Source organism: Poecilia mexicana, unplaced genomic scaffold, assembly GCF_051168715.1.
Source record: "Poecilia mexicana isolate PSO_F unplaced genomic scaffold, ASM5116871v1 scaffold_20, whole genome shotgun sequence".
Classification (NCBI taxonomy): Eukaryota; Metazoa; Chordata; class Actinopteri; order Cyprinodontiformes; family Poeciliidae; genus Poecilia; species Poecilia mexicana.
This window is the reverse complement of record NW_028263389.1, coordinates 18,047,632-18,067,984: the sequence shown is the minus strand read 5'-3', so window position 1 is coordinate 18,067,984 and position 20,353 is coordinate 18,047,632. Positions and strand designations below refer to the sequence as shown.

At 37.1% G+C, this 20,353-nt stretch overlaps 3 protein-coding genes across 6 annotated transcripts in view; 1 reads left to right on the top strand and 2 right to left on the bottom strand.

Moving 5' to 3' along the window:
- Positions 1 to 1,350, bottom strand: part of abi1a (abl interactor 1a) — a 50,739-nt gene extending 49,389 nt beyond the window's left edge. For all 3 annotated transcript variants that reach the window (XM_014997362.2, XM_088001386.1, XM_014997367.2), the window contains exon 1: positions 1,235 to 1,350. The gene's annotated coding sequence lies outside the window, so the exon portion shown is untranslated. The remainder of the gene's footprint in view (positions 1 to 1,234) is intronic.
- acbd5a (acyl-CoA binding domain containing 5a) lies at positions 1,252 to 9,846 on the top strand. Of its 2 annotated transcripts, none has more exons than XM_014997379.2 (13): positions 1,252 to 1,358; positions 1,571 to 1,701; positions 3,017 to 3,137; positions 4,622 to 4,694; positions 5,397 to 5,514; positions 6,629 to 6,826; positions 6,900 to 7,064; positions 7,671 to 7,750; positions 7,826 to 7,997; positions 8,290 to 8,474; positions 8,577 to 8,633; positions 8,718 to 8,827; positions 8,919 to 9,846. In XM_014997379.2, exons 2-13 carry the CDS (start codon positions 1,605 to 1,607, stop codon positions 8,929 to 8,931), a joined length of 1,389 nt encoding a protein of 462 aa, XP_014852865.2. In that variant the 5' UTR covers positions 1,252 to 1,358; positions 1,571 to 1,604; the 3' UTR covers positions 8,932 to 9,846. The 2 variants fall into 2 exon arrangements, with proteins under 2 accessions (XP_014852865.2, XP_087857516.1); XM_088001390.1 differs by having other exon boundaries at positions 1,269 to 1,358; positions 1,567 to 1,701.
- Positions 9,847 to 11,162: 1,316 nt separating this feature from the next.
- On the bottom strand, positions 11,163 to 20,193 carry mastl (microtubule associated serine/threonine kinase-like). The gene is made up of 12 exons (XM_014997381.2): positions 19,902 to 20,193; positions 19,673 to 19,810; positions 19,031 to 19,170; positions 18,863 to 18,951; positions 18,147 to 18,253; positions 17,901 to 18,060; positions 17,509 to 17,654; positions 15,829 to 16,767; positions 14,857 to 14,998; positions 13,718 to 13,831; positions 13,242 to 13,343; positions 11,163 to 11,883 (listed from the first exon to the last, which is right to left on the bottom strand). The coding sequence occupies exons 1-12, from the start codon at positions 20,067 to 20,069 to the stop codon at positions 11,726 to 11,728; spliced, it is 2,403 nt and encodes an 800-aa protein (XP_014852867.2). The 5' UTR covers positions 20,070 to 20,193; the 3' UTR covers positions 11,163 to 11,725.
- Between the last annotated feature and the right edge of the window lie 160 nt (positions 20,194 to 20,353).

Here is a 20,353-nt window from a genome sequence, read left to right as displayed (position 1 = left end):
AATTTGGTCACATTTTTATATTCAAAATAATAAAAGCGCACTATTACAATCTGGTTCAGTTCACGCAATCGGGGTTCACGTTTTATTCAGTGACATCACTACCTGTGTAGGGTGAAGTGTTTTCATGGTCTTCAATTGTAATATGCATTTTTAAAATGTCTTCTCATCCAAACTTCAGAATTGTGTGTTTGGTTTATACGTTTTTATTCTGCATTTAGTATGTAGTGAAAGAAACTGAGACAAAGAAAGAGCGCCCCCTGCAGTCACAGTACAGTACGGCTGTGTAAATTAGGTGCATATTCAGAAATATACATAAAAATGACATTAACAAAAGTTTTCTCCTTCCCAATGATTTTGTGACACTCTACCCTAAATATCACTAAAGAAGCAAAACAATTACTAATTTATTAAACAAATAGAATTACACAAACTTTCCAAATCAAATACAAATCAAGCTTAAAATACAATCACGATTAAAATATTCATGTTTTTCTTAATCTTCAATACACATGCACATAATGTACATTGTTTAAAAAAGTAATCGGACTCAGTTGCAAATTCCTTGGGTTGAATCTGATATTCCTATTATTATTATTATTATTATTATTATTATTACTATATTATTGTTAAAATAATATAGTAATAATAATAAATATGTTATTATAATAATTATATAATAAAATAAGAGTTACTATTATTCTTTTTTGCACAACCACAGTTCTGTGTTGTAAAGAATAAAACAAAACATTAATAAAGTGAAATATAAAGACATTTAAAGACAAGTCAATATATTTCAAAGATATGCATTGTTTAAACATGCTCTTCTATATGTCTATAAAACATGTACATATAAAGTATGATTACTTTTTTACATCAGTGTTAGTATTTTGCTCGTCAAATTATTAAATGTCACTACCTTCTAGAATTTCTCTAAAACAGACAGAGTGAGAATTCAAACTTTTCTTTCGAGGTCACCTATCACGGTTCGATCTGGGAAAAAATGGGATGCCTTACAGAGCATGCTGGGATGTGTAGTTCCAAGCTAGTATGCGTTAGCAAAAGTGACATTTACACGGGGAAAAAAACACTTTTAAAAAATTCTGAACCATTTTTTTAGTACATAGAATAATTAACTTTTATATCCGTAAAATCCGTTCACTGAAACCTTTAAACTACCTTTTTAGGAGTCCGTTTTCGGACGAAACCTGAGAGTTATGGTGTTTGTAGGACTTACCCTTGGAAGAAAACTGCAGCTCCCATGATGCACTCCGGCTTAGCTTTATCTGCTGTTTATGGCGTCTACTTCAGGGCTAAGGACAAGTTGCGTTCTGACGGCTGGATAAACATTAAGTTGAAAGGTGCGTGATGTCTTTTTAGAGTTTTTACTTTGACCGTTTTCACGCCATTTTGGAATTTAGCGTCAAGAAGTGGCGCAACTGACGCTGCGCCGCAGAAGAGTTGCTGTGTCCTACATACTCAGCTGGTCGAATCCTCTTACTGTCGGTCAAAACAGAGGCTGCTAACTCACAGATCTGTGTTTGTTTTGTGTTTGTTGCTTTTTGTAAGGCAGGTTTCCCTGCTAGCTGTCACTGACCGACACCAACATGGAGGTGGAGAGTGTCAGCGCGGAGGAGCAGAAACGTCTGACCCAGAAAAGGTTCGAAGCCGCGGTGAAAGTCATCAAGAGTTTACCCCCGAACGGTGAGTAAAGACCACCAGCGACTTCCGCTGCCAGCTTGACCAGTTCAGAAGGACTTTAAGTCAGAACTGGTCAGGTTCAGCTGACTTTCGAGTTAGTGTAGGAATAAAGGGCTACTTCTCAAATTTCACAGAAAATTAGCTCCAGAACGAACATATTGACTAACGTGAATGTATTTTACATTACATACCAACGCATGGTAGCTTATCCAATTCAGTTTGTTTCTATTGTAGAAATTTACAACACCTAAAGGCGCTTTACAAAAATGTGAGTACAGTCTACATATATTCAAACTCTGCCATCAGAACAAGAACTTCTTTTATTCACATTTAGGGATTAATGATGTGAAACAAGCTCACATTTCTTGCTGAAAAGCTTTGCATGAGTTAGTTTTGTCTTATTTCTACTAGATTTTATTTAAGGGATTTGAATAAAAATGCATGCCACACTTTGCAGTTTTCTATTTACAAACCACAAGTCTGATTTTTATTTTTTATTTTTTTAACTTCTGTTAATTAAGAGCATCCAGTGAAAACTTGAAATGTTTTAATCTGAGGAAAAATTATATAAAAACATTGTGAATTCAAAAATATTTGTAAAAATAAATACAGTTTTGTTTCTATTTTAGTGAGTATAATTTTAAATTTTAGGATCACAATGCCATTGTTGTGTTATTATGGCCGATAACCAATATTTATCGATATTAAATGTGTTTTTCTGCTGTTTTGACACCTTTGGGGGCGGGGGTGGACACCAGAAACAGACGGCAACAAGATGGAAATAAATATCGGTTGTTAGTACCGGCCCAGTTTTATTTATCGGACCGATACAATATACTAAAAAAATGGTTAATGTCAGCCGATACTGATTTTAGTGCCGATATATTGTGTGTCCATAAAATAAATAAATGTGTTGCTCTCGAGTCCCGTAACTTAAAAATGTCAGAGTTTGGACGCCTCTAATCTGCAGGATTCTCTGATTTATTGTAGTAAAAAGCAACCTGGTAAGAAATTTTAAAAAAAATCAGCGGGAACAGCTTGGAAAACAGGAGATTTTGCACTTTCTGAATCTACTTATTGTGTCATATTCCATTTTGAATCGATTACATCCTTAAAAGCGGTGGAATAGCCCTTTACTTTGCTCCTGAATCAGACGCCAACTGCAGCCTGGTGTCAGGTGAGCCGCAGCAGCTTGAGTGATTTAACTAATCCACTTTGGCAGCAGACCTGCAGCACAGATCGGCCTCCGCTCCAGCTCTGTTCACATTACCACCAGTTAGAAACACAGTTTACGTAAACGTGTTGTTTTTATTTTCAGGTCCCTTTCAGCCATCAAACGACATGATGCTAAAGTTCTACAGTTACTATAAACAGGCCACTATCGGGCCGTGTAATATTCCCCGACCCGGATTCTGGGACGTGGTTGGCAAAGCAAAATGGTTTGTATATTTCTCCTCTAACTCTTTTATTTGAGCTTTTCATGTAAAACACGACTGTAGTTGGAGATTCTTCTGTGCGTTTTCTCAAGCTGCGCTCTCTGGACTCCGTTTGGAATGTGACCTTTGACCCACAAAGCAGGACACTGCAAAAACACAAAGTCTTTCCAACTTTTTATCTCTAGTTTCTATTGCAAATATCTTACTACACTTGAAATAAGATAAAACTAACTTAAAATTAACTTTTCAGCGAGAAATAGCTTGTTTTAAATTAAAAACTCCTTAATTTTGGCAGATTATTTTACTTGTAACAAAAGATTTTCCTGTGTTATAAGTGAACTAGTACTTTTTCTTCAATGTTAAGGATTTATTGACTTAGAAAAGCTTCTATTACCTGGTGAAAAGTTACTTGTAAGTTAGTTTTTTCCTATTTTAAATGTATTAAAACAGTGTTTTTAAAAGTGGGGGCTGCAAAAGTTAGAGGGAAAATGGGGGGGAAATTCAATACTATAAATGTTTCAATCTTAAATGTACCTATTATTCAGTCATGCTTTAAAAATAAATAAAACGCATTTAAAATAATTAATTTCAATGTTATTTCTGATGCTCATTTCTGCCAGTCAAATTCATGAAGCTCCTCAAACTAACAGAGAAAGCAAGAAGACGAAAGGAGCCGTCCAGCAGCCCTGCAGGACTCTGCTGCTAAAAATAACATGAGAACTGTGGGAATAAAACAAAATTTGATGTTATTTAATATAAAAAAATACATATTTTCTTATCAAAAGAGGGGATTTTGGTGAAAACATGTATCATTTGGTAATAAAGTCATAATATTTTAATAAACATTTCCCCCACAAAACTGATCGCCATCTAAAATCAGGAAGCATGAAGTGGGATTTATGCTAAATGAGTGTACTAATGACTGAATAGTGAATACAGACATAATGAAAGGTGATGTTTTCTCCAGAGGTTCATGCTTTTTGTGGCAGCTATTGCATGGAAAAATTTGGGAAATCCTGTGCTGAGACATTTGCACTAGAAACTAGACCAATAAAAACAAAGTAAGATTTTGTGTTTTTGCAGTGGACGTTTTCTCTCTTTGCTTAAGAATGTTGTAAATCATAGTTAGTCACTCAGCCTTTGACCCACAGATTGCAGGGAACACACTGACCTTGTGGCAGCCAAACTTGTTCTGTTTAAAAAGCAGAAAACAAGCACAACTTTGGCAAAGAGTATTTATTTTTAATTAATATTTCTGCTGACATTTTTTAAAAATCCACCTTTAAGATGTAGAGGAATTTTTAAGAGTGGTGTGAATTTAAAGGCAAAAAGAAAACTTTCTGGATCTCTTGAAGAAATCTCACTTTAACTCTGGATAGAATAGCAATTATTTGCAAAACTGATGATGTTTGAAAGCTATTTAATCCGACATGGAGTTTTGACATTTATTTATTTTGTCTTTTTACTTGTTCACGTTTGTGAAACAGGGATGCGTGGAATTCTCTTGGAGAAATGTCTGAAGAAGAAGCGATGGCGGCGTACGTCGACCAAATGAAGCTGGTTGGTTTCCTTAACTTTCAAATTTATATTACTGCAAAACTTAGTGGGCATACATCATGTTTTAAAAACTGTTTATAACAGTTATTTTTATATCTACCTGTCTAGTTAGCAGCTAGCTTCAGTTTGAGTTCAGAAAGTCAAGATTGAAATAGTGATTAGTCAAGTAAGGAGGAGGAACTTAAAATAGCGTTTGAGGTGTAATTTAGAGACCTAGCAAAACAGCTCCCTACGGAGGGATTTAAAAGCACTCTGTTGTGTGCCTAGTTCACCTGAAATTCATTTTTGAGAAAATACATCTCAGAAATAATTAAGAGTCCACCTCTGTGAGATTTTTGACGGGTTTCGTGCCTTTAGTAAGGCACAAATCCATTGGTAGATGGGAATATTCACTACCTCAAAACTTTTTCAACGCCCCTTTTTGTTGTAAAAGTCAAAAACCACATAGAGAGCATAGTATTTTTGAAGTTATTTTGAATTTTATCATTTCCATCCATCTTTTCTAATACAATACTTCAAAATCCATATTAGAAAAGTTGATGGGAACATGGCTAGTGATGATCCTGAAGATTCGTCTCTTCCTACATTAAGAGAAATTTCAAATGCTTTCTTGGCTCTAAAATACATTTGTCTTTAAATCTTGAAATACATGTAGTTTATTTTTTTCTGGTTTGTAACAAACGATAATTTGGGTTCAACCCACAGATCCTGGAGGGAATGCCGATGACCGACGAGGTGGAGGAGCTGCTTCGCATCCTCGGACCGTTCTATGAGCTGATTGACGAGAAGAAAAAAATCACGCAGATATCGGACCTGAGCACAGGTGCGTTCTTTTTCTTTTCTTTTTTTAATGGAGTCAAAAACAGGCTAACGAAACTTAACTGTTTACAATTTGCCTCTGATCTGCTCAGCCCGCTTAACCAAGTTTGCTAGGCAACTGGAAGGCAAGTATGCGACTGCGTAGATGATATAGAGTAGAATATGTGGTATTTTAGCTAGTATGCTTGTAGTGTTTGATAGCAATGCTGTTATATATTGTACATATTAAAGAGTAGATTAGCACAGAGGTTCCCAAATCTTTTCCTACTATGAAGCCCTAAATGGCATGATGGAAAAAAATGCTAAAATAAAATTTTCCAGAAATTTTTAGCCAATGTTTTTTATCATAAAATCTCTGCAATTTTTTAATCATCATTACAAAATATAATTTATTGAAATGCTATTTGCCATGCTAAAGTTCCTGATTGGCTGCCAGTCTAATGTAAGCTAGTGCTTTGCTCATTAAGCTAGCATAGCAAGCGCAGAATTGACAAGATTTTAACAAAAATATACAAATTTACCAAAGGAACCATCAAGCATTCCTAGAAAAAACCTTAAGAACTCATGTCCAACTAAAATCACAATTTATGCTAAACAAATGTAATAATTATTAAACAATGGATAAAAAAATTATATATTTTTTTGCATAGTTTGTAGCCAGACGCTAATGCATCTTAGCACCCCCTGGAGGACTGGAGGCCCCCACTTTGAGAAACAGTTGTATCATTACCTTCCTAAAATATTGGCCTAAGACTTTTTTTTTTTTTTTTTTTTCAAAAGTATTTTTTTGTGTGTTTTTGCCTAAACATCTTTTGGATAGAAAGAGGTGGGGGGTTTTTTCTCTCTTTTTTTTGTCATTTAGCAAAAAAAAAAAAATTTTTTTTTGATGAACTTAGCTGTAATTTCATTAAAACTGATATTATGATGTTTTATAATAATGGTTGAAAAATAGATTAGATGTTATGATTTTTAAAAAATTATTAAAATTTTATGGTTTAAACATATACATATTTTTGCATTTTTTTCCTCATTTTTCCTCCTGAGGCCCCTATTCACTGATTCTGCTATGAGATTTTCAGATTTGTGTGTTGAGTTGATAAAATCCATTTTCTGTTCAGGATTTGGAACAGTGCTGAACTCGATGGAATCAAAAAGTGTTGCGAAAAGCATCATCAGAAACATGGAGATGAACGGCACCCTGGAGACCCGGCCCGCCAGGCTCAGACAAAATGAAGAAGTGGAGCAGGAAGAGGAAGAGGAGGAGGATGAAGATGAAGAGGAGGAGGGGAAAGAAGACACAATGGAGATCCGAAAGGGTAACACAGATTTCTTCTTTTTTTTAGATGAAGAGTATTTCCTGGTGACTCATTGTGTTTTTTATTCCTGTAGCCACTCAACCCAAGAAGAAGATTTCCACCAGGAGACACAAAGCGTCACTCCAGAACGGGAAGCTGTCCAACGGCGGCTCCCACCTGGCCAATGGCAGCCATCAGAGAGCCGACGACGAGCACGATGCCTCCAACAGGGAGCCTCTGACCAACGGACACCACACAGGTAGGTGGAGCCATATTGGATCTGATGGGTTCCAAACGTCCGCCATGTTGGATCTAATGGGTTCAAAACGTCCGCCATGTTGGATCTGATGGGTTCCAAACGTCCGCCATGTTGGATGTAATGGGTTCAAAACGTCCGCCATGTTGGATCTAATGGGTTCAAAACGTCCGCCATGTTGGATCTGATGGGTTCAAAACGTCCGCCATGTTGGATCTAATGGGTTCAAAACGTCCGCCATGTTGGATCTGATGGGTTCCAAACGTCCGCCATGTTGGATCTGATGGGTTCAAAACGTCCGCCATGTTGGATCTGATGGGTTCCAAACGTCCGCCATGTTGGATCTGATGGGTTCAAAACGTCCGCCATGTTGGATCTGATGGGTTCAAAACGTCCGCCATGTTGGATCTGATGGGTTCAAAACGTCCGCCATGTTGGATCTGATGGGTTCAAAACGTCCGCCATGTTGGATGTAATGGGTTCAAAATGTCCATCCGTCCGTCCAATCGATCGATCGATTGATCGACTGATTTGATCAGTTTGTTTTTATCAGTGAAGGCCTGACCCACGTGGCCCGGTTCTGTTTAATCTCCATCCTCCATGTTCCAGACACCAGAACCAACCAAGTGACCAGCGACTCTGACAGCGAAGTCTACTGCGACTCTGTGGACCAGTTTGGCCAGGAAGAGGCAAGTCCAAACCCTGGAACCGGACTCTGGGTCAGACTTTCTGAGGTACTGACTGAAGGTTTCTGTTTGCTCCAGAACTCTGAGCAGAACCGCTCTCTGGACGACCTGGAGGAAGAGGACAGCCACTTCCTGGAGGAAGATCAGGATCCGCCGCAGGCTGCGAGGCGCAGAAGGGAAGAGAGGGAGACGGGAGGGACGGCGTCTCTGAGACTGGACCGATGGGGACGGGAAGAGGACGGACATTCAGGTACAGTTAGAGTTAGATGGAGCTTAGTGGGCCCAGTAGAACCGGGACCAACACACTGGGAGGGGGTTGAAATAAATCTATCTGCTCAGCCATCCATTCAAAACATTTTGGGAAAATCTTAAGACAGATGGAAATGTCTAAAAATGAAATGTCAAGATGGAACTTCATCTCCATTTACTTTTCAAACTTTGTTTATTTTCAAAATTAAAGTTTGGTGTTAAACTCTGTCGTTAATAAAGGGTAAAATCCTACATAAATCTGTCGCTAACGATGGCCGTTTTCTGCTTCCAAGGCTCCAGGTCACTCGCTCCGGGATCCCAGCTGCACCGCAGCGGGGACGGACCAGAACCGGAAGAACCGGTACCACCCAGAGGCAGCCTGGATGAGCAGATCGTGGTGGCGCTGGCCCGGGTTCAGGAAGACATCCAAAGCGTTCTGGAGAGGATGAGAACCGTAGAGGCTCTAACCGCCAACCTGGTGAGATCAGAACCAAAACACGGATGGATGGAAAGTTTGATGAATCCATTTAATTTCTAGTGAAATAAAAATAGTTTGTCTCCCTCTTTGTTGTGTTTTCAGGCTCGATCAGTGACTCTGCCTTCCTACGGATCGCCTCCGGGCAACAAGAGGAATCGGGTAACGCGTCTCTATCACATATTGCTGTTTTTGTTTCTTTATTTATTTTTATTTTTTATAAACGTGTGTGTGTGTCTCACCTAGAATCCATCATGGTGGCCTTTCGACATTTCACCAACCAGTCTGGCCTTCGCCATAATCTGGCCGTTTGTGGTTCAGTGGCTCATCCGTCTGTACTTCCAGAAAAGAAGAAGGTAATATATCTTCATTTTTAAAAAAAATGTTGTTTTTCCTCCTGTGAATGTCTAGTTTGATATATTTACTGTTTTGTTTTTATTCAAACAGACGAATCAACTGATGCAGTTTATGGCAAGACGGTAACGAATCCCTACACTGTTGGGCTGCAGCTTCTTTCGTCCTAATTAAAGTAATTTGCTTTTGCACTTCGAAGAAGGAACCTTGGAGCAGAGAAAGAGAAGAGTCTGGAGTTTGGGCGAAACACGAATGCTTCTGATTTCTAAAAACGGTTGTGAACTATCATAGCTTCTCGATTATTTCCCTAACTTTGGCTCCGTTGCACAAATTTTCCACAATTTTCTTAGCTGCCGAGGAGATGCTGCTATATTAAGATGTGATTAAAACTGTAGAAGACATATAATGAATGTAAAACTGTGTTGAGATGTGAGTCTTTCCTGGTAATATTTATTGCTTTAAATGAGTTTGAGACGTAAAAATCGAATAATTTTGTTGTAGATTGCTTCATATCGGGATGTGCTTTATGTCAGGTTGGTCCAAGTTTTCACTTTCATTCTCCAGGAAAAAGTGCCTCGTCATCAAAATGTAGAGGGCATTACGTTCAGTTCTTCCGGGTTTGGACCAAATTACAGCTAAACATGAGAATATTCCATTCAAATTGCTGACTAACAAAAAATGCAACAGAAAACATTGTTTTTGTTTTTTTTCTTGCATAATTTTGATTTCCTGTTTGCAAAGCAGTGACTTCTGTACAAATTATATACAGTAGCTGTACAGTTCAGACCTAAATGCAATATTTTAATTGCATCTGTGTATTAACTGTAGATTAATATGTAATATTTGCAAAGATTGGCGTGCTAATTAAAGCTGATCTTTTCAGAGAAAAACGATTTTAATAATAATAAAATGGTTTACCTTTATATTAAAATGTACTACAGACTTTTTCACCCTTTCTGCCTGTGCAGAGTGGTGTGTGCATGTGATAAACGCAGCTTGAATTAAAGTTTTGACCAAATAATTTAAGTGTCTGCAGTTTATTTTATTATTAACCTGATAAATACTCAGATTTTCACCCAAAATATGGTAGAAAAACTATTATAATATAATTCTACCATCATTTGGATGTGATAAAAAAAATCTATTACAACTTTTGCTTTATTTACTCCCAATTTTAAGCCAGAAAATTCATCTTTGGTTACAGAACAATTCATTTTAAACACCAGGTGTCTTTTGGGAGCCTCAGTCGACTAAAACCAATAAATTTGCCATTTTAAGGGAAAATTTTTAAAGTATTTTTTGTCCTAATTGATACTGTTTTACTAAGAAACCTTGATTCAATTATTTTTGTTGCTCAAGCTCCTTTTGATTCACGTTTAGCTTTCAGGCTTCAGTTCTATGGCAAGCTGTTGGTGTATTTATTCAAAATGATTTATCATCCATCATTTTTATCTACAAGTTTGCAAATACTCTGCACTAGTTGTACATTTGACCAAACTAGCTCAACTAGTTGAATATCTGGTTTTTAGTCGATCTTGTACAGAATTTATGACAGAATTAGGGGCAAACTAAAAAAATACAATAAAATGAGAATAAATGTATATTATGAGAATAAACTCATACAATAATAGGTCATAATAAGAGAATAAAGTAAAATTTTGAGAATGAAATCAGTATTATGAGAACAAAGTCATAATAAAATGAGAATATCAAACTTCACAAAACCATTGTTACAATAGTCAGTATGAGAAAAAAGCCATTAGAATAACAGAAAATTTTGAGAATTAAGTCGTGAAAATAAAGTCGTACTAGAATAATGTAAAAATTCAAGAACAAATTTATGAGAATAAGTCAAATTGAAAAAAAGTCACAGTATTACCAAAATAAACTAGTAATACTGTGACTTTTTTCTTGTAATTTTATTTTCATTGTTTTAGGTTGTCCTTTTCCACAGCATAAAATCCTGGCCTTCATATTTAATATTTTCGCTCATCTTGTGTTTTTATTTCAGAGTTCCTTTAAGCAACAAGCTTTAAAGCAGTTGCTCATTGGAAAGTTAAACTGTTACTTTTCTAACTTCCTGTGCAAGCTGCTGTACTGCAGCATGAATACTTGTGTATAAAATGAACAAATTTCCCATTTTTTTATTAGCAGCTCTAAATTAGCTTCTTGTTTTAAACCTTTAATTTTATTTAGTAAAAGATTTTTCATCAACTTTGCATAAAATTGAGTTTGTTTCTGGTTTCCATTGAAAGGAAAGAGAACGGTTTCTGAAACACTTGAAACAAGTGCAGCAGTATTTGGCGTTTATTGAAAATGTTAGATATACGAGGCGGATCATGTAGCAAACATTTTATTTGCATTGTCCCTTTAAAAAAGATAAAACAGTGTACAAACAGCACAGGGCGCAGAGAAGAAATCAGATCAAAACACATAAAAAGGAGGAAATTTCTGTTTTAATTCAAAACACCACATATATCTTAAAACAATCAGACAAAATAAACACAGAAATTGATACATTAAAACATTTATGAATATATGAGTAGGTTTTTCTTTAGTATTGTTGCACTCCTAAACGGTTTTAGGGCCCGCAGGTCATGACCTTTACACAGAAAAACATGGAGGCAGAGCAGAAAACAGAACCTAAACACCAAAACCTGCAGATAAAGTTAGCAAGCAAAGAGCATTATTTAAGACTTCTTAGCAAATAAAGTTTTAAAACACTTTCCTCTCAACATCATACAGCAGCAGTGATTGCACATGTGTAAAAGTTTCTTTTAAAAGAACCAGTGAACAGAGAACCAATCAGAACCGTTTACATGTCCGTCTGCGGCTCTGATTTTGCTACACCCTTAAATCAGTGCGGTTTAACAGACATAAAACCAAACGAAGCTTTGAGGCTACAGACTGAAGCCAGACACGGCGATGTGCTGAGCGTTGTTTCTCGCCTCGAAGTACGATGTGTCGGTTTCATCCTCCGGCTGCGGTATGAACGGCATCGGCTGGTCCTGCAGGTTGTCCCAGTCCAGGCCGTCAAACAGGCGGTGGCGCTTCAGTTCTGCAAACAAACCGACAAAAGAATCAGGCAGCTTTAGCATATTAGCCTGGTCTTAGCATCTATAGTTTCCACCATTAAAAAAAAAACGACACCAAAGCTGAATTTATCTTCCTATTTTAGAAATGTATTTCCATCAGTAGACTGACCTAATCAGGTCCAACAACTATTGAAATGATCAAATAAAGGATGGAAGTGAACGGTTCTTTTATTTTGTTATTTTGTTGGTAAAACCTCCCCCAAAATGGTAGTTGTAGTATCTTTTTTGCCATTAAGCAATAAATCAGGACAAACACATGATCAATATCAATAGATAATACATCTGATAGAATATTCAATATCGAATATTCGCTGAACTCCGACCCAGACCCGACTTCAGCCAAAGCAAAGTTGGTAGAATCAACTCACTCATTCACTCTTTGGTTACCTAGCAACAGCTTGAAGCGTCGCGGTTGCCTAGCAACGACCTGTTGAGTAACTTGTGCAGCAGCAGTTTAAAGTTTTGCCACGGTTCCTCATAACTGCTTAAAAATAAAAAACGGCGTGAAGTGAAAACTTTTTATAAAACTGATATTTAAATGTAAAATAAGATATAAAATAAGATAAAACAGATATTTAAAGCACAGAATTTATCAATAATAGTGATCGACATGAAATGCTTATAGTGTGATAAATTTTTCAAGACAAATTTAGACCCAGTTGAAGGTCCAATTGAACTAGAATTTAAAGTTGTAAATAGCTTCCCTTTTAATTTTTGAACAACTGTCCAGTCAGTCTGGAAGTTAAAAATCTAAATATTGATGAGTGAAATGTTAAAACTGATTCAAATTAAAGAGGAAACATGTCAAAATAAATAAATATGAATAACATTAATAGGCTTTTACGCTTAAAAAAATAAAAATAAAAAAATAAAACAATAGGGAAATATATTTTTCCCATAATTAAATTTCTTGTTTCCTGGAAAATGAAAAAAGATAATTCCATACTTTACAGGATGTAATTTTCACATTATAAATTATAATTACATCACTATTTTAAGCTGCTGTAAGTTAATTTGATGACCAATTCAGATTATTTGCAGTAAAAAATTTAATAGATTAACAATGCATTTTCAGACACATTTGCAGGCAATATTACCCAATTTAAAATAATTTCATAGCATAGAATGGGGGGAAAATCTCAAATACAGAAATATTTTTATACGCTCCATTTTCTTTTTCCAAACCTGTCAAGATCTGGAAAATATTTAAAAGGAAATTCTACATAGACAATAAAAAATAAACCAAAGCAATGGCCTACTAAAGGTTTAAAAGGCAAATGTTCCGACTTAATGCAACATCCCGGCAGAGTGCGAATTTTACCCTTCAGGCCGACGCGTTTCCTCATGTCCATGGTCAGCAGGATCTCTATGGCATTCCTGGAGTTTACAGGAAGTTCCTCCTCTCCTTCAGGCCAAGGGATGTCTAAAAATGTACAAGTTAAACTGGAAGTAAGAGCAAGCGGCTAAACTAGAACAACAGGAATATCGGTCTAGCAAATGTTTTCTGCGAGATTTTAAACTTTTCAAGGTTTCTGAGTTTTTTTCAAGCAAGTTTTTGATTTTTCAAATTCAGAAATGTAAATGTTCTTTTTTAGAAAATTTCTGAGATTAATCTCAAGTTGTTTTTAAATTTTCTAGTACATCAAAATTTTAGTTTTTTTCTAGTAATTTTTGACTTTTCAAACTTTGAAATTCCTGTCTTTTTTTCTAAAACTTTTCTGAGATTAATCTCAAAATTTCTTGGTGGAAATTTCCTCCTCGTTTTTATCTCCAACACGCCGTCGTACTTGAACTGACCTCTGTTGAGAATATTCTGGAAAACCAGCTGGGGAGTTTCGTCGTTGAAGGGCGGCACTCCGGTGAGGAACTCGAACAGACACACGCCGAGCGCCCACCAGTCCACCATGCAGTCTGGCCAGAAACAAACAGGAAGTAATGAGGATTCAGGTAGATGCTAACAGGCGAGCATCTTCCCCTGTGATTCCTGTTAGTGTGACCTGATTGGGCTGCAGTGGCTGAAGCAGGAAGGACTATGTTAGAGGTTCACTTTGACACTACTGCACATTAATTATTCACTTTTATATGCAAATATGGTTCAAATCAGATATTTACACACACAGAAGACAGAAACACATTTTTCTCTGTGTCTGAAGATAAATCAGACTAAACTTTTCTTGTTTTAGCTTAGTTAGAATTACCAAAATTATTTATATTTGCTAAAAAGCAAGAACATTTTTTAAACTTTCCTTGAATTAAAACATGTTCTCACATTTAGCAAATAATTGTAATTGTAACTAAGCTAAAACAAGAAAAGTTTAGTTTGATTTAACTTCAGACTACAAAAAAAAATTGTTTTTGTCTTTTTACTCAGTAAATATCTGGTTTCAACTGTAAATGTCCATCGGGTTAAAAAAAAAAAAAGTTGGCACAACAGAGAAAATTAAAAATAAATCACAGCAATTCTGAATTATTCATGTGAAATCGGACTAAAAATAAACTGAGTTTACCGTTTTGCAACTTCTGCATGAGTTTCAACATTTGACCCAAGCAGCTTTTCAGAAGCAGAAACCAGTTTGTCCAGTTAAAAGCCTCCAGATTCCCCTGCTGTTAACATGCTAACTGCACAGACAACCCACTTTCATCCTTCCAATCCGAAACTTCAGTCCCAATCAATAATCAATCCCAGTTTGTTTCCAGATCCAGAAACAGAGGGAATGGGAAAATTGGGGGTAGGATCAGTTTATTTCCTACAACAGTATTAGCAGCCTGGCAGGGGCAACATGCAAGCTGCAAGAAACAACGTTGCTATAAACTTACCAAACGGAGAACTTCCTGAAACTAAAACAGAACGCCTGTCACAAGAGCTACAGTGACAATCGGCAGGCGATTACATTACAGGTGGATTTGTTTGATTTTAAAGTTTTCCCTTCTTTTACCGTGAGGTTTTCTAAGAAGAAGCTCCGGAGCCAAATAATCCGGAGTTCCCAAAATTGGAGCGCCCTCAACAGGCAGCGCGCCCCTTCGGACGCTCTTTGGAGTTCGGAAAGGGGTGTGAGAGGTCGACATGGGCTGAGGAGTCTAATGTGAGAGGAAAAGAGAAGTTAAAAAATGGTTCAAAACTCTGTAAAGTCAAGCAAACCTTTGAAAACTCGCTGAAAAAAAAGGAAAACAGAAAAATATTTATATGAAATACAAATGCTATATTTTTATTTTACATGTAAGCATATATTCATATTCTCATTATGTTTTGAATTGGTGGTTTTGATTTTTTTATTTAGTCTTGATTTTAATGTATTTTCATTTTAAATCTTAATTTGAAATATTGTATCTATATAAATAAATCAAGAGTAATGACTTATAAAAGAAATTAAGATATTATGAAATGAAAATACATCATTTTAAAAAATGTAATCCTTAAAAAAAATCAAAATGAAATAAAAATGTTCTATATAATAAAAACCACCAAAAGTTTAAAATAAAATGGCAGGAGAAAAAAAAATCTAATCAAGACAAAATGCATAAAAAGACAACATAATAAAAAAAAACCACAACACAAGCATTAAATAAAAAATTAAACCAAGATGAGACTTGAATAAAAACAAAAGCAGGGATATAAAAATATAAGAAAAAAAATCCAGACTTCAAAAATATTAACGCAAAAAGGATTTAAAAAGTAAAATATGTTTAATTTTAAAAACGTTTCAAAATTAAAATAAAATCTAGGTCAAATAAATAATAAGAGAGATCAAACAAATAAATTAAGATACGAAATTTAAGATTAATTTAAAAAAAATCCAGAATACAATTAATTAAATAACTTTTTTTAAAATTACATTTTATATTTTAAAAAAATTTTCAGATACATTTTTTAAAATGACATTCTTCGGTCTCCACCCCTGAACACTGACCTGGTTAACGGAACCGTTGGAGCTTCGCCGCCGCTGCACAGGCGTTGCCGTGCCGCAGGCAGAGTGACAGGAAGCGGCGGCGGACATGTCCATGGCCTCCACGGAGCCCACGCTGAGCCTGGAAACCCCGGACGTGTTGGAGCGGTTGATGGAGCTGCAGTAGCTGCGGAAAACCACAACGTTCCGCGGCTTTAGGAAGGACGGAGACTGCGAGAAGCTGCAGGACATGTCATTGATTCGGCTATGGAGGAATTCGCCTCTCAGGTCGGACTCGACTAGTTTGGGCGTTTCTATGGTGACGGGGAAAGTCCGTTGAGGCGACACGGAGCTCCGCTCGTGCTCCTCTGGTTTGATTGGCTGGAGAGAAGCGTTACAGTCAACGGTGAGAGACGTCTCATGGATGGAGCCGTCAGAGTCCAGGCTCAGGCTCCGGCAGACGTCCACGTTCCCCGGCAGCGGGGACGTGAAACTGCACTGGGACGGCTCTTTAGTTCCGTCTTGAAACACGTCCTCTGCCGGCTCCTCCAGCTCACTGAAAAGACTTTTGACGGGGATTGGGCTGGAGCGCCTCGGGTCGCAGTGGTCCGCCGCCATGTTTCCTGTAGCGGTCAAGAAGTCGCCAATCTGGATGGTGGAGAACGTCCCAGTCAGACCAGTGTGACTCAGAGCGGTGTCGGGAATCTCAAAGAATCTCTTGTATTCTGCGTTTGTCTTCTTGGCTCTGGTCTCCAGCAGCTCTGGACTTCGGTTCATGTCTGAAAATGTCCTCTTTACAGAGGAGGGAACTGTTGGCTGGCTGTTATCTCCCTCTGATTCAAGATGGCGCCGAACTGCGGACAACGGTTGACGTTTCCTGATGGGAGAGCTGGACTTTTTGGGCAGATTAGGGGCATCTTTAGTAGAAACTCCACATCCTCTTGACCCCTGCTCGTTTTCTTTCTAAAGAAAGAAGAACATTTATCCATTTATTTTAGCACCCTATAACAGAGTATTAGGTCCATTGTAGAGAGAAAAAAAGGAGTAAATTCCCACCAAAAAACCCTTTAAATTTCTGAGTTTCAAAAAAATCGAAAATTCTGGTCATTCTATTTATTTTGTTGTTGTTTTGTCTGATTTTGTTTATTTAAGGAAAACACAGAAAATTTTACACTTTTGAAACTCAGAAGTTTACAAGTTTCTACAAAATTCCTGGTATTAGTCTCAGAATTTGAGTTTTCTAATAGATTTTTGACTTTTCAAAGCAGAAATTCACTTTTCTAGAAAATTTCTGTTTTTTTTTTTAAAACATTTGACTTAATTTGTCAGAAATATCTATGTATCTCAAAATTTCTGAGTTTATTCTAGCAAATTTTCAACTTTTAATTTCTCAAATTTCCACATTTTTTCTAGAATATTTTGACATTTCAAGCCAGATATTTAAATTTTTTCTAGAAATTTCCTGAGATCTCAAAATTTGAGTTTTGTAGAATATTTTTCACTTTTCAAACTCAGAAATGTCTTTTTTTCTGGATTTCTTAGATTAATCTCAAAATATGAGTCTATTACATTTACTAATTTGTTTCTATCTCTGATGGTCCTAATACACCATATTCTGTTTCTTTTCTAAATAAAGAAGAAACTGTAACTATTTAATTTAGCAGCAAACGAAGTCGGAGCTGCTGCTGTTCCGCCATCACTGACCTCACACTCCCACACAGGACTGACACCCCCCTCGGTGTCGGTGGTGCTTCCGGGGCTCATCGTCTCAAACCGTTTTCTGCTCCTCAGCAAATTGGGAGTCAAGTTTTTTGCCAGTTTATGAGGACTGAAAACTCTGGTGTTAGGTCCTGCAGGAGTTATCATAAACCATGGGAAGAAAAGTCATGTTAACTGCACTTATTTTAACGTTTTACCTTCTGGAGATTTTTTTCATCACTTAAGCTTATTATATAAACAATATTAGAAATAAACAATAGATAAATAAAACAGGGCTGTGACCTCAACTCTTTTGAAAATATGTGGACTGTGGTTAAGATCTGGGACTTTTCCACAGAAGAGAAACAATTTAAATGAAGTTAGAATTAATTTCATACTCATTTTACAAAGGTAGTCAGCTGGAGAAAACAGCTGTTCTGAGTTGTTCATCACAGGAGAACCAAGCGAGTTGTTCTTCTGCTTCACTTTGCTGCAGGACATCGGGCTGGACACAACCGAGGCGCTGCAGTGCCGCTTCCCTTCTGTTGCCGGCGTGTTCTGCAGATCCCAAAAACAAACAGAGGATTTAGAGTCCACATTCATGCCGATCGCCTTTTCTGATTAATGGTTTAGGCGATGCTTACGAATCCCAGGGAGCTGATCAAAGAGAGAACTTGACCCGGCGTGCGGAAGAAGTCTTTTTTCGGTTTGGCCAAAGATGGAGTTGTGAGGATGTCCATAAGACTCAGCTCTGTTTTACACACAGAAGAAGTGAATAAGAATGAAGCAGCTCATGGTTGCAGGTTTAGGGTTTTGGATGGGGACAAAAATTGCAACATTTGTTACATTTTCAGCTGGTGCGGTTCACCAAACTCTTTGAAAAACCTCTTCGCCTGTGATGGCGCTGCATCAAGAACCACAGAAGAAAATTATACAAAAACTTTTGAAGACTACATGAACACAACTTCCTTCTTCATGAGACATAAACAAAAATGGAGTAGCGTCCGATTTTAGCAGTTTTACAATTTCTCTTTTGTCTTTGGTACAAGACCACAACCCATTTCTCCAGCTGGTGTTGGACTGCTGCGTTTATTTTGGTTGTATTTACCCAGAATGCCCTGTGCTGCAGTCTGCTTCCTGCTGTTGGAGCGGTCTCTGGTCCGCTTACATTCACATATGCATTCAAATTGCACCAGAGTTCACTTCAACCGAACCGAGACCAAGGTTTTTAGGTGGACCAGAGTTCACTGATGCATTCAAACCTCCACAAATAAACTGTGTGTTTGACTTTCTAGGCAAACACACTTCAGTTTGATTAAAGCAAACTAAACAAGTCTGATGTGAATTCACCCTTGTTTACCTCTGTCAAGCTTGACCTTTGAGAGCCCAAAATCTGTCAGCTTGATGTGGCCTTCGTTGGATATGAGCATGTTGTCTGGTTTCAGGTCCCTGAGCACATCAGATCACACAATGAGAATTGATCACTTGCTGTACTAAAACATCAACATCTTCTTGCACAGCCTGTTACCTGTGGATTATGCCGTGGCGGTGAAGGTAGTCCAAAGCCAACGCAACCTCAGAGATATACTTCACAGCCATGTCCTCCTCAAAATATCCATAAATATGGAGTAGAGACTTCACATCCCCACCGATGAGGTATTCCATCACCTTTGATCAATAAAACAAAGACTTTGTTAGGATATGGCTAATAACCGACGGTGGAATGTTTAGTAGGAAGGAAATTATTGCTCGAATGTGCAATAGAGCGACACATTGTTTCACAAATGTTTGCACAAATAGGCTGCATACCAAGGCATATTATATACCTCTAGCCATGTAAGTGATTAGACAATAATAATTTAAAATGAAATGTCTGAATATTTTGGCAATATATTGTATTTTTCATGGCTTTGGCTTAATCAATAAAATGTTCTGGTTTCACAAAACAGTGTGTGAGACCATTACATATTCCTGATTATCTAATAGAGAATGACTGGATTGATGGATGCCATTAATAATACCTGGAATAACCCTGAAGATGTTAATTTAGCACTATAATGACTAAATAATGAAAGCACTTTGTCCTTCGAGGTTAATAAAGAAAACTGAACTGAGTCCACTAGAGATATTTTAAATAAAAATTATTTTGAACTCTTTCACTCAGCATTACCAGATAGATCTTGGCTGCAGTCTGGAGGGAGTAAAACAAGTGAACAACGAAGGGACTTTTGCTCAGAGCCAGGGCGTCTCTCTCTGCCTTCATCTGACTCGCCATGTTTTTATCCACCATGTCTGCCTTCTTCATCACCTACGACGACAAAAGATAATGTTATCCAATTTTCATACAAAAAACTACCAAATAAATGTAATAAAATTTAACTAAAGGTGTATCGACTCACCTTAATAGCGTATAAGCGCGCATTGCTCTTCTTCCGAGCGAGGTAGACCTTTCCAAACGCGCCGCGGCTGATGGGCTTCAAAACGGTGAAATCATCGATCGAAGGAGGCCTCGGTATTTCCACTGATTTTACACTTGAACCAACTTTGTGCTTCTTTTTTACCTCCATTCTAACGATGAAATAATTTCACTTAAAATCCGGTAGCGAGTCCAGCGTAAACACTACCATGGCAGAACAACAAACAGTGCGGAGTTTGTTTTGAATATTTGAATTCCCTGCCTGTCACGGGGTCCGGTGACGTGTGTAGGTACTCCAAAAACTGCCTGTATGAAATCTTTCAGCAAAACAAAAATTTTCAATGATTTAAAGATTTTATATTGATATTTAAGAACGCAAGCATTGAGCAAATATCCTCATTATGTATCCTTTTTCAAAATAAGTAGAGTCATTTT